We start from the raw sequence: 13,131 nt of genomic DNA on the forward strand, positions 1-13,131 counted from the left end.
TCCAAGGTCACATATTTACAAAGGAACACTGACAATCCGCAGGGTGTGACTTCCTTTGACACTGGAGACACTGATGTGGAATGAAGATGAGACACAGCACTTGCCAACTGGTTGCCTTTCAGCTTTTGGTGGCTGTAATTACCACAAGAAGGTGATTTCATGCTTGGTGGAAAGGACACAGGCTTTGGAGTCAGACATTTCTCATCTATGCTAATAAGAACCGCCCTTGACAGCATTTCCCATGTCTCAGACACCTCCCAAGTATTATCTCATTGAATCCCCCAACAGTCTTAAGAGAAAAGTACAGTTATTAACCCTGTTTTCACATATAAGGAAAGCAAGGATCAGAGAGGTTAAGTCTTTGATGTTCTCAAGCTCATCTAGCTGGTCAGTGGCTGAGCTGGCATTGTTCAAACCCAGCCCTATCTGGATCTGGGTTCATAATCTCTACATTTAGGGTGTAGGGGTATAGCTTAGGGGTAGAGCATTTGATTGCACAATCCCTACATTTTATATTCTGCCACTGATCTGCTGAGTGACTTTGGTCAGGTTAACTTTCCTGTTATAAAGAGGGTGGCAAAGTTTGGGTAAAGCTGAGGTATGTAAAACCGTAGGTGGGAAATTTTTCTGGGACTTCCTTTCTTCCCTTCAACTACACTCAGAACCCCTAAAATAGTTAGACCTTTATTTCTGGGAAATGTTATACCTATAAACTGACACAGGGTTGAGACAGTAGTGAGGGGGCAAATTCAGGACACTGGTATCAAGTGTTTGTGAGAGATTAGCATCCTTGAGGCAGAAATAAGCCATTATCCTCTTAATTTTTTTCCTGATAGTTTACTTTATCGTAGATGTGGAAGGGTAGGCTAGTGAGCCTGCAGATTCTAAGATGAGGACTTGATGAGTATAAAAATATTGACTTCTGGATCTCTAACCAAAGCCCCAGGAGCTTCAGTGCCATTTAAAATAGATAAAGGACTTGATTGAAGCAAATGATCCCACCCTACAATGCCTGCAAACTCCTGTGGATATTAGAACTCCACTCTCCTGTCTCTGATCCTGTCTGTGAGCCTGAAATAAGTTAGGTGCTCAATTTCTCTTTGCATTCTGCATACTCTGATCTCTGATTTTAAAACTCAGTTCTGGAAAAGATTCCAGTAGCTGCACTTAGCTCTGAAGCAGATGAGGGATGACCATGGCATTTGTACCTCTGCACATCTTCTGTGGCTGCTTGTCAGATTTTTTTTTCCCCCCAGACAGGGATGTTATTGATGTTTCAGCCTCTTTGCTTTGCTTGGTGGTTGTAAGCAAAGCCCAGCTCACATGCAGTTGGTACAGTGCAGTCAAATCATCAAGTCTCATCTTTCCTTACAGTGCATCCCTGAGGCTTCAGTGCTGCCTTCCGTTCTCTTAAGGACTGGGAACTGGACACTAAGATGGGATGGATGGGTTTATTCACAGGTGCTTTCTTCTCTTCTCCAGAAGGAAAGGTGAAGGCATCTAAAAAAGTCCTTACAACTGTGTAGACTTCTGTTTCCTATCCTCAGTTCCATTCTCTGTAAAGTCATAAAGGTGTCCTCTACTTCCATCTTCCTTTTTGGTTCTTCCCTCCCCTACAGTCCCCTAAAATCATGCAGATGACGAAAGCTGGTCTTTTGGCTGGCCTGGAGAATAGGGACCATTTCCAGTTTTCTCAGGGTATCTCCTTGTGACAAAGCATTTCTCCCTTAGGACAAGTTGGTATTTCCTTTGGAATGAAATTTGCATTCTCTTTCTAGGTCTTCTTCATTTCCCATTCCTGAAGTACAGAGAGATGAGACAAATCAGTTTGTTAGATGTTCTAGTTTGACTCATGGGATGAAACATGTCACTACATAATTATGTTACATTATCTCCACTGGCCATGCCAAGGAACCTTGGTTCCTAGTCCATGCTTTCTCTGTGACCCTAAGTCAATTCTCTGTGATGGTACCATTCTTAACATGGTAGTTAGAATGGCCTTTTTAAAATGTACTAAAAGCCCCCAAAACCCTGCACTCAAAAGTTTCCAACCACTTTCCATCATCATGTCAGAACAGAATGCATAAGTCCTGTGGTGGCCTGCAAGGCCTCAGACAGAGGCTTGTCAGACTGTGGCCTATTGGCCAGATCTGGCTCATCACCTGTTTTTGTGTGACTCATGGAAAAAGGTATTTCCTATTTTTAAATGTTGGGCAAATATCAAAAGGGGAGTAGTGTTTTATATGAAATTCCAATATCTGTAAAGTTGTTTTGGATCACAGTCATACCTTTCATTTATTTATGTAGTCTCTGTAGCCAATTTGATGCCACAGTGACAGAGTTCAGTGGTGGTGAAACAGATGATGTGTAGTCTACAAAACACAGACTCTTTATCATCTGATCTTTTATTGAAAAAACGGATTAAGCCTGGTTTAGATGCTCTAGCTCCTAGCTGGTTGCCTCTCTGATTCTCCCAAGTTTCCTGTAGTAAATATTTTTTTTTTCAATGACTGACCAACTGGGGGAGAGAATGCAAGCTCCCTGAGGCACTGAAAGTCTTTTCCAAACAAGGATGCAGCTGCAGCTTAGGTACATAAACCTGCATTTAAGAATCCTAGACCAAACTGGCTAGCTTTCCCCAAGCACTGTTTGCCATGTAGGTAATGAGTAGCTGTTTTTTAATGTATTCTGATCAGATGTGCAATTTAAGACCACAAAATGGTCAGGCACTGTCTACTTCTTCCCCCTCAGTTCATCTCACCCTCCTACTCCCTTTCCACAATCCAGTGGCTCCCTGGCTGTGGCCAGCAGCCATGCTAGAGAGTCGGGCTTTGCTGCCCCCTTTCATGGAACGCTTTCTCTGCAGTCTGTCTCAGGCTGTTTCTACCATGGGAGGACTGTTAAGAGAGAGGCCTCCTCTAGCCATGTATCTTTACATTTCTACTCTCATTCCCTCTTTCTTGTTACAATTTTTTGTAAATGTATCTGTAAGTAGCTTTTCATGGTAACTGGGCATTTTTGAAAATTATATTTTATTTGATTGGGTTGGTGGGGAACAAAAAGAGAATGAAATGAATTTGCATTCTCACTCCTCAAATTCCTGGAACAGCCAGAGTTGGGCGAAGCCACAGCTTGGAAACCGGTTCAGGTCTCCCATATGAGTGGTGGGGATCCAACTACCGGAGCAATCAGTAGCTGTCTCCCAGGGTGCTTGTTAGGAAGTTGGAATCGGGAGCATAGCTGGGAACAATACTCAGATACTGCAGTGTGGGCTGCAGCCATCCTGAGTGGGATCTTAACTGTGCACCAAACACCTACCTCTGCACCAAATGCACCACCTTTTCCCTATCTCTTTTCACCAGCTTGGAAGCTACTTGAGAACTAAGACCCTGTCTGTCATGTTCACTGCTTTAGTTAAATTGCAGCTGTGAAGTGGTGCTAAAAATGCCTGTTTTACTTGGTCATTGCACAGTTGTAATGAAAGAAGATATTGAAAGTGTAGAGCAAAATACTTGGCATTTAGCAGGTGCTCTTTGTGTTTCTAAGAAAAATAAAATTTGATTTTTCTACTACTTCAAATAGGATGTTTTCCCTTTTATATTATTGCTTTTCTAATTTTAAATTTTATTTATTTTTTGACATATTGTGATGATCATAATCAAGCTAGTTAACACCTTACTTAATATGACTGTCTTTCTTGTGGTGATATTTGAGGTCAAAATCTCTCAGAAAACTGCAAATTTTATATACTCATTGAGTATTGTTAATAGTTGTCTCCACACTATATATATTAGATAGATCTCTCTCTAGAACTGATCTGTGTTATAACTGAAAATTTGTACCATCTGACAAACATCTCATTTCCCCCACTTCCCAGCCCCCAGCAACCACTATTCCACATTGCTGTTTTATTTTAAATTAAGAAAGGTTGTGTTGATGTATTAATCTTATAAAAGAGATTGTTCCAGGGCTGGTGTTGTGGAACAGTAGGTTAAGTCTCCCCTTGCAATGCCAACATCCCCAGTGAGCGTGCCAGTCAAAGGCTCAGCTGCTGTGCTTCCAATCCAACTCCTTGTTAATACAAGTAGGAGAGTAGCAGATGGTACAAGTTACTTGGGTCCCTGCCAGTGTTGTAGAAAACCTGAATAGAGTTCCTGGCTTCTGGCTTTGGCTTGACCCAGCCCCAGTTTTGTGGCCATTTGGGGAGTCAACCAGCACATGGAAGATATTTCTCTCTTTTTCCCTCTTTCTCTCTGTCATGCTACCTTTCAAATAAATAAATTTACTAAATAAAAACCCATACTAATAACAATAATAATTAATAAAGCCGTTGGACCTTGAAAATTTATCACCAGCCACATTTCTTAGCTTGGACTTCAATAATAAAGTATCTTTCCAGTTTCGACTCCTCCTCAGTTTGTCAGAAAGGTCTGAGTTCTTTAGCAAAGGTTCATGAGCATTTCTAATGCACCAGGCTTTTGTTGTTCAGGTTAACACTTTCTTATCTGCAACTTTGAAACCCAGAAGCCCTGAAACTAAAGTATAAAAAGACTGTGGACTGGTACTGCAGAACACTCCTGGATTTACAGTTGGAAGTGATGGGTTCATGGCTCCATTTTTCCATTGATGCCTGCATTGCTCTAAGCAAGTCCTGATACTGACCTTTTGTTTCCTAACAGGGATTGGGCCCTTTTCCTTGTCTCAACGCAGGTGGGCTCAGAAGTCAGAGGACTTGAGCTTGTTGGAACAAGTATGTCAACAAAGAGTGTATTGGTTCTGAATAAAGCCAAGGGCCTCTCCCCTCCAAGGAAGCTTCATGAACGTTCTCACATGGATGGGTGAGCAATTGTCCTTTCTCGCTCACTTGAGTTTGGGGTTTTGAGGAGGTTTTGTGTAAATGGCCTGCTCTATCTTTTTGGATTAGCTGAGCACCGACTGTACCTTGGCCTTCTGCAGCACCCTTCCTTGGTTGGAGGCCACAATGGATGGGCTCCTCTTCCTTAGCTCAGAAACACAGTTGACAGGCAGAGGTTGCTCTGGGGCACTGGTCTGGGGTTTATTTGCAGGTTCCTGATAATGGCAAAAAACAGTTGAATAGGTTGGGTCTAATGCTGGCTACCCATACTCACACTATCCCCAAAGGAATCAGGGCAAGGACAAAGATCTGGCACAGCAGTTAAGATGCTTCTTCAGTCATTCATATCTCAAGTTTGTGATCAGGGTGTCTGGGTTTGAGTCTTGGCTCCATTTCCAATTTCATGTTCCTGTGACCATATACCTGAGGAAGCAGCAGGTGTTGGCTCAAGTAGTTGAGTCTCTGCTACCTACATGGGAGGCCAGGATTGAGTTCCAGACTCCTGATTTTGGTTTGGTCCAGTTCTAGACTATCCACGCACCAGATATCCATGCACCTGGATTAGCTTACTTAAATTTTCAATATGCCTGTGAAGTAGGTACTGTAATTATCCCATTTCACAGATGAAGAAACTGGGAAGGTCAAGTTGCTTAACCAGTGTCATATGACTGGTGAGTATGAGGCTGGGATTCAAATGCCACAGCTGTACTCTTAGCCTGTCTTCTTTATTCTGTCTGATTTTCTACCTTACTTTCCTGTATTCTGTCTGATTTTCTACATTAAGTTTCCTAGGTTACTGTTTGGTGCCTTACTAAATGTAGTTCTTTAAATATGACATTTTCAAAGCTAAGTTTGCAAGGAATTTACACACAACTCTTCACCTCCCAAAGGTATCAAAAGGATCCAGCATGGAGGAAGCAGCAGGGAATGATGGTAGGAGCAAGCAGCTGGGATGAATGAACTAGTTCTAGCTCCTCCTCCATCCTCCTGTGATTCTAGGAAATTTTTTTGTCCCTGATCCTCATGTTCAACTGTATAGTGAAGCTGGAAATTCGCTGGGGGAGGAAGTATAGGGTGTAAAGACCAGTGTCCCTGGGCGTGGGCCAAATAGGTCCTGTGACTTGACAGAACAATAGCAATATGAGCTGTCAGTGACAACCCGTACCTAATGGACCAGTGATTCATCTCATTATGTCTCTGTTTCTTGTCTGAAAGCAGGTAAGCCTGTTATTCATTTAACATTTATTACAGTTGTATTTTTCAGACTTCATGTAAAAGGCTACTGATAAACCAGATATAGTCTAATTTTTAATAAAAATAAAATCTAGATATGCATTAAGTAAGGACACCAACACACATAATTTATGGTTAAGTGTTATGAGAAAGAATAATGACTGTTGGTAATTTTGATCACTGGTTCTCATGTAGGGATTATTTTTGCTCTTGCAGAGAACATCTGGCAATTTCTAGAGGCAGCTTGGTTGTTCCAACTGGTGGTGGGCATGGGTGAGAGATGCTGATAACTGTACTGTGATGCTCAGCACAGTCCCCTGTAGGAAAGAATGATTGTTCCCAAATGTTTATGGTGCTGAGGTTGAGAAGCCATGATAGATACAAGATCTTAAAAGTCCCAAGGAAGCCCAGTAGAAATTGACAGGTGTTATAGGGTTGCTCAGTGCCATAGAGGCAATGAAGGCAGAAGCCGAGGGCCGAGGACAGGACTTGGTGTGCGGCGAGTGGGGTGCAGAGGTGTGCTCCTGGAAGAGTGCATGGTGACTGAGCAGAGCTCTGGGATCAGGTCCTCTTGGTCTGGAACTTGGTGTCCACTTGAATGATCTTGAACAATCATTCAACATGTCCAAACATCAGATTCTTTGTCCAGTGGGGTTATAATACTCATAATACTACCTCACAGGACTGTTGTAAAGATCATGTGAAGTAACACAGATTAGCATGCTCTGTGGAAATCAATCAACACAAGTTACTCACAATGGAGCAGCTGCTATTACCAGTAACCCCAAGGCTGTTTCTGAGATCACTTTCATGGAAATGGTACTTGGAAGTGGTCACAACTACTGGTACTGCTGAAAATAACCATCCAGACACCAAGGGAACTTGCCTCAAGAGTTCCTTCCCAACTGCACCACCTGTGCCATGACCATTCCCCTCTTTGGGCCTCAGTTTTCTCACCAGTTAAGTGATTATACTTTGTGTAAAAAAATATGTATTCATGCATATATTTATTTATGTCTACTTGTTTGAAAGACACATAGAGATTTCCTATATACTGACTCAGTCTGGATCTTTCACATGGGCGTCAAGAACCCAAGTACATTATTGCTACCTCCCAGGATACATATTTACTGGAAGCTGGACTCTGCAGTGGAACTGGGACTCAAAGCTAGGCCCTCTTAAGATGAGATGTGGGTGTCCTCAGTGGCTTTTTGATCACTGTTTCAAGTGTCTTTCCCAGTGAACTCCGTCATTGTAAAGAGATCTATAGCATGTTAAGGAACAGGGTGCCTGGTCTGAGAGGCAGCCAACTCACCTGGCTCTTGTTCTTGCTGCTCATGGAGAGGCCCAGGGCTGGGCCCCCTGCCAGGGACTGCTGCAAGCGCTCCTTCACAGCCACCAGCTTCAGCTCCAGGTCTATCCGGCGTTCTTCCTTTGCCCGACACTGAGCTTCTAGGGTGGCCATGGCTTCCTCCAGACCCTTTAATTTCGCTCCTGTGGTCAGAGACGCAGGTGAGAGAAAGCGGATTCTGGCCTGAAGTGTCACTGAGTCTGGCCTGGCTTCAGGCTCCTGCCTGCCCTTCCTGAAGGACATTTCCTGCTCTTAGTCTTGCTTAAGTTCCAGCTTCAAATTGGCTGAGATAGTCTTTCTTGCCCACTACCTATACTCTACCACACCTTTATTATATAGTCTACTGGGAGACTTTCTTTCTCCTATCATCCTATGGCTTGGGTAGGCCTAACCTTATACATCATCCCGGGTGTAGCATATAACAGACTTGATCTATCACCACATTGTATCTTCTGTTCACTGTAATAGAATGGTGAAATCAGAGGAGAGAGAGAGACAGATGTTTGAGTGACGTCACTGATGTGATATCTCAATTTCCCAGTTTTTTTCTTCTTTTCATTTCTCTGCCAGTTTGACTTTGTTTTCTGTTGCTTGTGAGAAAAAGTCATAACACAGGGCTTTGTACTGATGAGGGTTTCCAGTTGGGTTTTGCTGCTTTTTCAGTTTAATCCAACAAACCTACATTCATATCTTGTTTGTGCCCAGGGTTGTGTTGGCTCTTACTAGATTTAAACACTGGCTCTATTCTTTGCCCTAAAGGAAGCTGCAGTGGAGGATTTTCCAGTAATGTTGAACTCTTCACTTGCTGAGTGCTTTCTGTGTATCAGACCCTGCCCTGGGCCCTTCAGTACATCAGCAAATAAAACAGGCAATGTTCTTTGCTCTTACAGGGTTTATAATTGTGTGTGAAGGACCAAAGACAAAATAAAAATAAGTGTAGTAAATAATCTGTCAGGTTACAAAGTGATAATGCTATAGGACAAAGAAAGCTGGACAGGAAAAGGAGTGAAGACATCTACAACAAATTCTAGTTCTGCCTTTATTGAAGGCAAAACAGAATTTACTGAAATCAAAACTACCTTGCCAGGTCTCCTTTCCACTGATTTTAGTTCTTGGCTGCACAGAAAAAGCCCATCGTTTCAACTGGAAGCACTTGATCTAAGGCACCGTGGAGTCTTGGGCAGTCTGCAGGTAGACACCAGGGGCAGGCATGTGAGTTCCTGCAATAGTCTGCAGTACTGTGACCTGCGGAGTTTCCCCTTAAGAATGAGTCTACAGGTTCCATCCAACTCTCATTGGGCAATGTGATCTCGGATATAATTTATAACACAGTCTATAAAGACAGGCCTTCTGTTGCCTCCAGTATGCAGAGACTTTTGGCTGAAAGTGTAGCCAACCATAGTCAAAGAATCCAAAGGAAAAGCATCAGAAAGTAGTGTGTGAAGGAGTCCAGAGCAGGCAGGTTGAGGTCCCTGGATTTCAAAAGAGGCATGTGGGCAAGTGTTGCTGTTCCTTATTCCAGCTCCTGATCAGTGTCACACACATGTCTGAATAAAGGAATGTAGGATTCAAAATTGCCTCTTATTTCCTTGTTTCTAAGACACTTGTTTTTTTTTTTCTCACTTTTGACATCAGCTTGTACCGTGCTACATTAAATACATACATTACTGTGATGTGTGTTTATGTCCTTTACACAAAAGTAGTTACTGCCTTTATGATACTTCCTTTATTGGGGTGGTGATGATGGTGGTGTTGAAGAGAAGGAAATGAGAAGCCCACCTCTCCAAGGTAGGAAAGCTGGTAACCCATACAGCAGAGCTCCCCTGACCGCCGCAGGCTGTGTCCAGGCTGAGTCACCCACAGGCTCTTAGCACACTACACCAATGTAGTTACCTGGGCTGCTCCGAATGGCTTCCTTCAGAGCTCTCTTCTCCTGCCTCAGCGTCACCAGCTCTGTCCGGATTGTCTCCTTCTCTTTCTCGAGTTTCTCCTTTTCTACCAAGTACCTCCGGGCATCCTCTTCAGCTCTGTTCTTTCCATATTTGTATTGATTGGCACCTGCAGAGGTGTGGGGAAGACAAAGGCCCTTCGTTCTGATCTCCTTAAGGATGTTTGAGTGGTGTTAGCTTTCCTCTCAGCCTTAGCTTCTCCGTCTAGAAAATAGGATATTTAGATTCCCTGAGTTCTGTAAATAGCAAATGAGAGGCAGTGGAGCAAAGGGAGGTAGAGGGCTCGAGACAGACAAATGGGAGGTCCTCTCTGATCCTTGCTGTTGTGGGACATCAAGGCAGCAGTAAACAGTGGTGCTTTGTGCCTTTCCCTCCAGACCTTACTTTTCTTATGTGTAAATATTGTTAAAATTTGCTTCTTAGGGTTGTGATCAGGTTTAAATGAGGCCGTGGAAAGCATTTACGGTTCTTGCCAAACAGTACGCACTTAGTAAATGTTAGACAGTAATGTCAATAATACTATGGAGCAAATTCTGTGATGCATAGCATAATTTGGTTTTATTTTTATTTTTTAAGATTTATTTATTTTTTATTTGAAAGGCAGAGTCTCACAGAGAGAGAAGGAGCGACAGAGAAATATATTCCTTCTACAGGTTCCCTCCCCAGATGGCCACAGTGGCTGGAGCTGAGATGGCTAGAAGCCAGAAGCCTGGAGCCTTTTCTGGGTCTCCTACAAGAGTGCAGGGGCTCAGTGACCTGAGTCATACTCTGCTGCTTGCTAGGCCATAAGTAGGGAGCTAAATCAGGAAGTGGGATTCCAGTGCTGTAGGCATAGGCTTAGCCTACTTTTTACCATGGTACCAGCCCCCAAAGGGTAAGGGCAGCTTTTATAGTCTGCTCTCAGGTATATACATAAGTTAAGGACATGTCACTCAAACCTTTGGAGTTCTAGAACTTAGGTTAAAATCAGATACTGCACATTTCATTTCTGAGAAAGGTTTTGTGGATGAGGGACCTGGTAAGCTATGGTAGGTTCAACACTGTGTTGTACCATAACGGCAAACAATTACAGCAACAATTTGTTGAACATTGACTATATGCTAAGTACTACATGCGAAGCCTTTGGCTTATAGTCACGTTTGATCCTCACAAGAGCTTTTTGTCATCAGCACAGAGATTGGGTCCCAGTTCTAATGGTGGCAGAGCTGAGGGTGAATCTCTGACCAGCTGACTCCAAAGCCATCAATACTGCCCTCGCTGAGCCAAGGCCATGGTCCAGTATGTTGGAGCACACCAGGGTGGACAGCTGCACACAGCCCTTTGATAGTTGGTAGGGTGCAGAATGACTGACAGGCTTTACTGATAACTAGGGGTCTTATCTTCCCAGCCCTTGGAGGGATTGCAGTGGTCACCCGTTGACCTTTACAAAAATCAGTTCCTGCTATAACTGTGCTGCAATTCCAGCCTGATCATAAATACAGCATGGAGAGCAAAGAACCAGATACACAGTGGCATGCTAGATAAGGTGGTTTCCAGACTTCACATTTTTATAGTTTGGATTAAAAAGGAAAAGCAAGAACAGACCAACAAAGGATGTTTTACTATATCAGACAAGGACCTTTTGTACTATTGCTGTTATATATGTTAAATGCCTGGAAATGCATTCTTCTTATTTTATATACTTTTATGACTAAATAAAGAAGCTCAGAGAAGAAGGATATGTATGGATTAATGTAGTGGTCATATCATGTTTTTTGTTTTTTCCAGTTTGGTGACATTTCCTTGCATCTACCACCTTCTTCATGCTGTTATTTTCAAAATCTTACATTTCTTTATTCTAAACAGGCCCAACAAAACAAAAACAAATGCTTTTCTGTGTAATTGATTTTTAGCTCAATAAGGGAAAAAAAAGAGAAGAAATATACAATTGTCTTTTGCTTAGTTACCTTTACTGATTTTTTTTGGTATGTGAATTCAGATCTGAATCACTTGCTTTCAGTCTAAAGAACTTCTGTTTGTGCTTCTTATAACACTGGGTCTGCTGGCAACGGACTTTCTGTTTTTGAGTATCTGAAAATGTCCTTATTTTGGTTTAATTTTTTGAAAGAAGGTCCTTATTTTGGTTTTAGTTGTTGAAAGAAAGCTTTGCTGGATATAGGAACTTGTTTGGAATATGTTACTTCACTGCTTCTGGCCTGATGGGAAGTCAGCTGCCAATATTATTGGAGCTGTCTTTTAAGTAATGAGTTCAATTTTTTCTTTGGTCTTGAGATTTTCTCCATGTCTGCCCCTGGCCTCCATGTTTGTTGCACCCTCCCTTATATTTATACATTTTTGCAGTCCCCTCCCATACTCAGTGAGGCGGAACTGGGCAGCTAGCTATCAGGAGATTGCAGACAGGACATAGTGTGACTTTTAAAGCACAAAATAAGCCATGTGAACGAGCCATTTTAAGAGTGGATTTTCCAGCCAGACAGGTGTTCAGGTGACTTCAGATGCAAAGCCATCTGCAACCTCAAGGACGCTAAGCCCAAGTTAGCTGCTCAGAATTCTTGGCCCACAGAAACTGTGACATAACTCATGCTCATTATTTCAGGGACTTCAATTTTTGATACTTTGTTATATAGCAATAAGTAATTAATACATGCTTTAGGATAACATCCCTGTATTACAGACTAAATATTGGCATACCCCAAATTCAGATGTTGAAATCTGCTCCCCCCAGTATGATGTGTTATGGGAAGAGGCCTTTAGAAGGTCATTAGTTCGTGGAGGTAGAGTTCTCATAAATGAGATCAGTGTCAGTTCTAAGTGAGACTCCAGATACTTTTTCACCTCCTGCCCTGTGAATGAATATCTGGTGAAAGGAGAAGGGCCCTCACCAGACAGTGAATCCGTTGGCACCTTGATTTTGAATGTCCTAGCTCCAACACCTCTGAGAAACAAATTTCTGTTGTTAATATCAGAACTCTTAGTTTTAGAAAAGATACTTTCTCTTTTATGTCCTTTAGCTTCTTTATCCAAAAAACAGCAATGCTTTATGTCAGTTGTCTGCCCTCTGGCATCCCAGTGATGGCTCACAGGGGACTGGTTTGGCAAAGGAGAGGCCAAGTGGTTTCAACCTGACCCAGCTCCATCTTTTTTCTAAAGTGGATTTCACATAGATTTGATTTGAAGAAAGGATCTACTTTTTTGGTTTTTGTTGTTAAGCTTTTTTCCCCTTTGTGTTAGGTTTTTTATTTTTAAGATATTTTGTGATTTCTAAAACCTTTCATGTTCATTTCATTTATTTCAGTTTTGTTTTTCATTTTAAAATGGACATTTTCAACAGCCCTGTGTTTCCAGAGCCTTTAGAGAGCAGAGTCTGAAGAGTTTACTTTATACAACAACCCTCTAATTGCTCAGACCAACAGAGAGGAAAGGAAATTTCCCAAGTCACACAGTGATCCAGTGATCCATGAGAAATGGAATGCAGCTCCCTGCCACCAGAAAGGGTTATCTATCCCCATGAAATGAAACTGTCACATAGAAAAGCCTTGTTAAAATTAAGTCTTCGAAAAGCACAGAACAAGGCTTGACTGTGTTCAGGTGAGAGGGAAGACACTTAAGGCAACGAAGAAATAACTCTTGGAACATTTTGTCCTTCAGGGAACAGGCTTGCTCATAAAGATAAATTATACAGGAGCAGAGAGTGTCGGAAATCAAACAAGACTTTGTAGGACAGAGTTGTTGGGCATACTTAG

The 13,131-nt window shown here is 42.3% G+C and overlaps 1 protein-coding gene across 5 annotated transcripts in view; it reads right to left on the reverse strand.

Annotated features, from left to right (window-relative positions):
• Positions 1–668: 668 nt before the first annotated feature.
• Positions 669–13,131, reverse strand: part of AFAP1L1 (actin filament associated protein 1 like 1) — a 57,476-nt gene continuing 45,013 nt past the window's right edge. For 3 of the 5 annotated variants that reach the window (XM_040972982.1, XM_040972992.1, XM_040972974.1), the window contains 4 exons: positions 9,333–9,497; positions 7,404–7,582; positions 4,942–5,070; positions 669–1,798 (listed from right to left, as the gene is read on the reverse strand). In XM_040972982.1, the coding sequence (XP_040828916.1) occupies positions 1,775–1,798; positions 4,942–5,070; positions 7,404–7,582; positions 9,333–9,497 (497 nt within the window). In that variant the 3' untranslated portion in view covers positions 669–1,774. The remainder of the gene's footprint in view (positions 1,799–4,941; positions 5,071–7,403; positions 7,583–9,332; positions 9,498–13,131) is intronic. The other 2 variants (XM_040973011.1, XM_040973002.1) reach the window with 1 other exon arrangement.

The sequence above is a fragment of the Ochotona curzoniae genome, unplaced genomic scaffold (assembly GCF_017591425.1).
Source record: "Ochotona curzoniae isolate NIBS_2020 unplaced genomic scaffold, NIBS_Ocur_1.0 contig_1, whole genome shotgun sequence".
NCBI lineage: Eukaryota > Metazoa > Chordata > Mammalia > Lagomorpha > Ochotonidae > Ochotona > Ochotona curzoniae.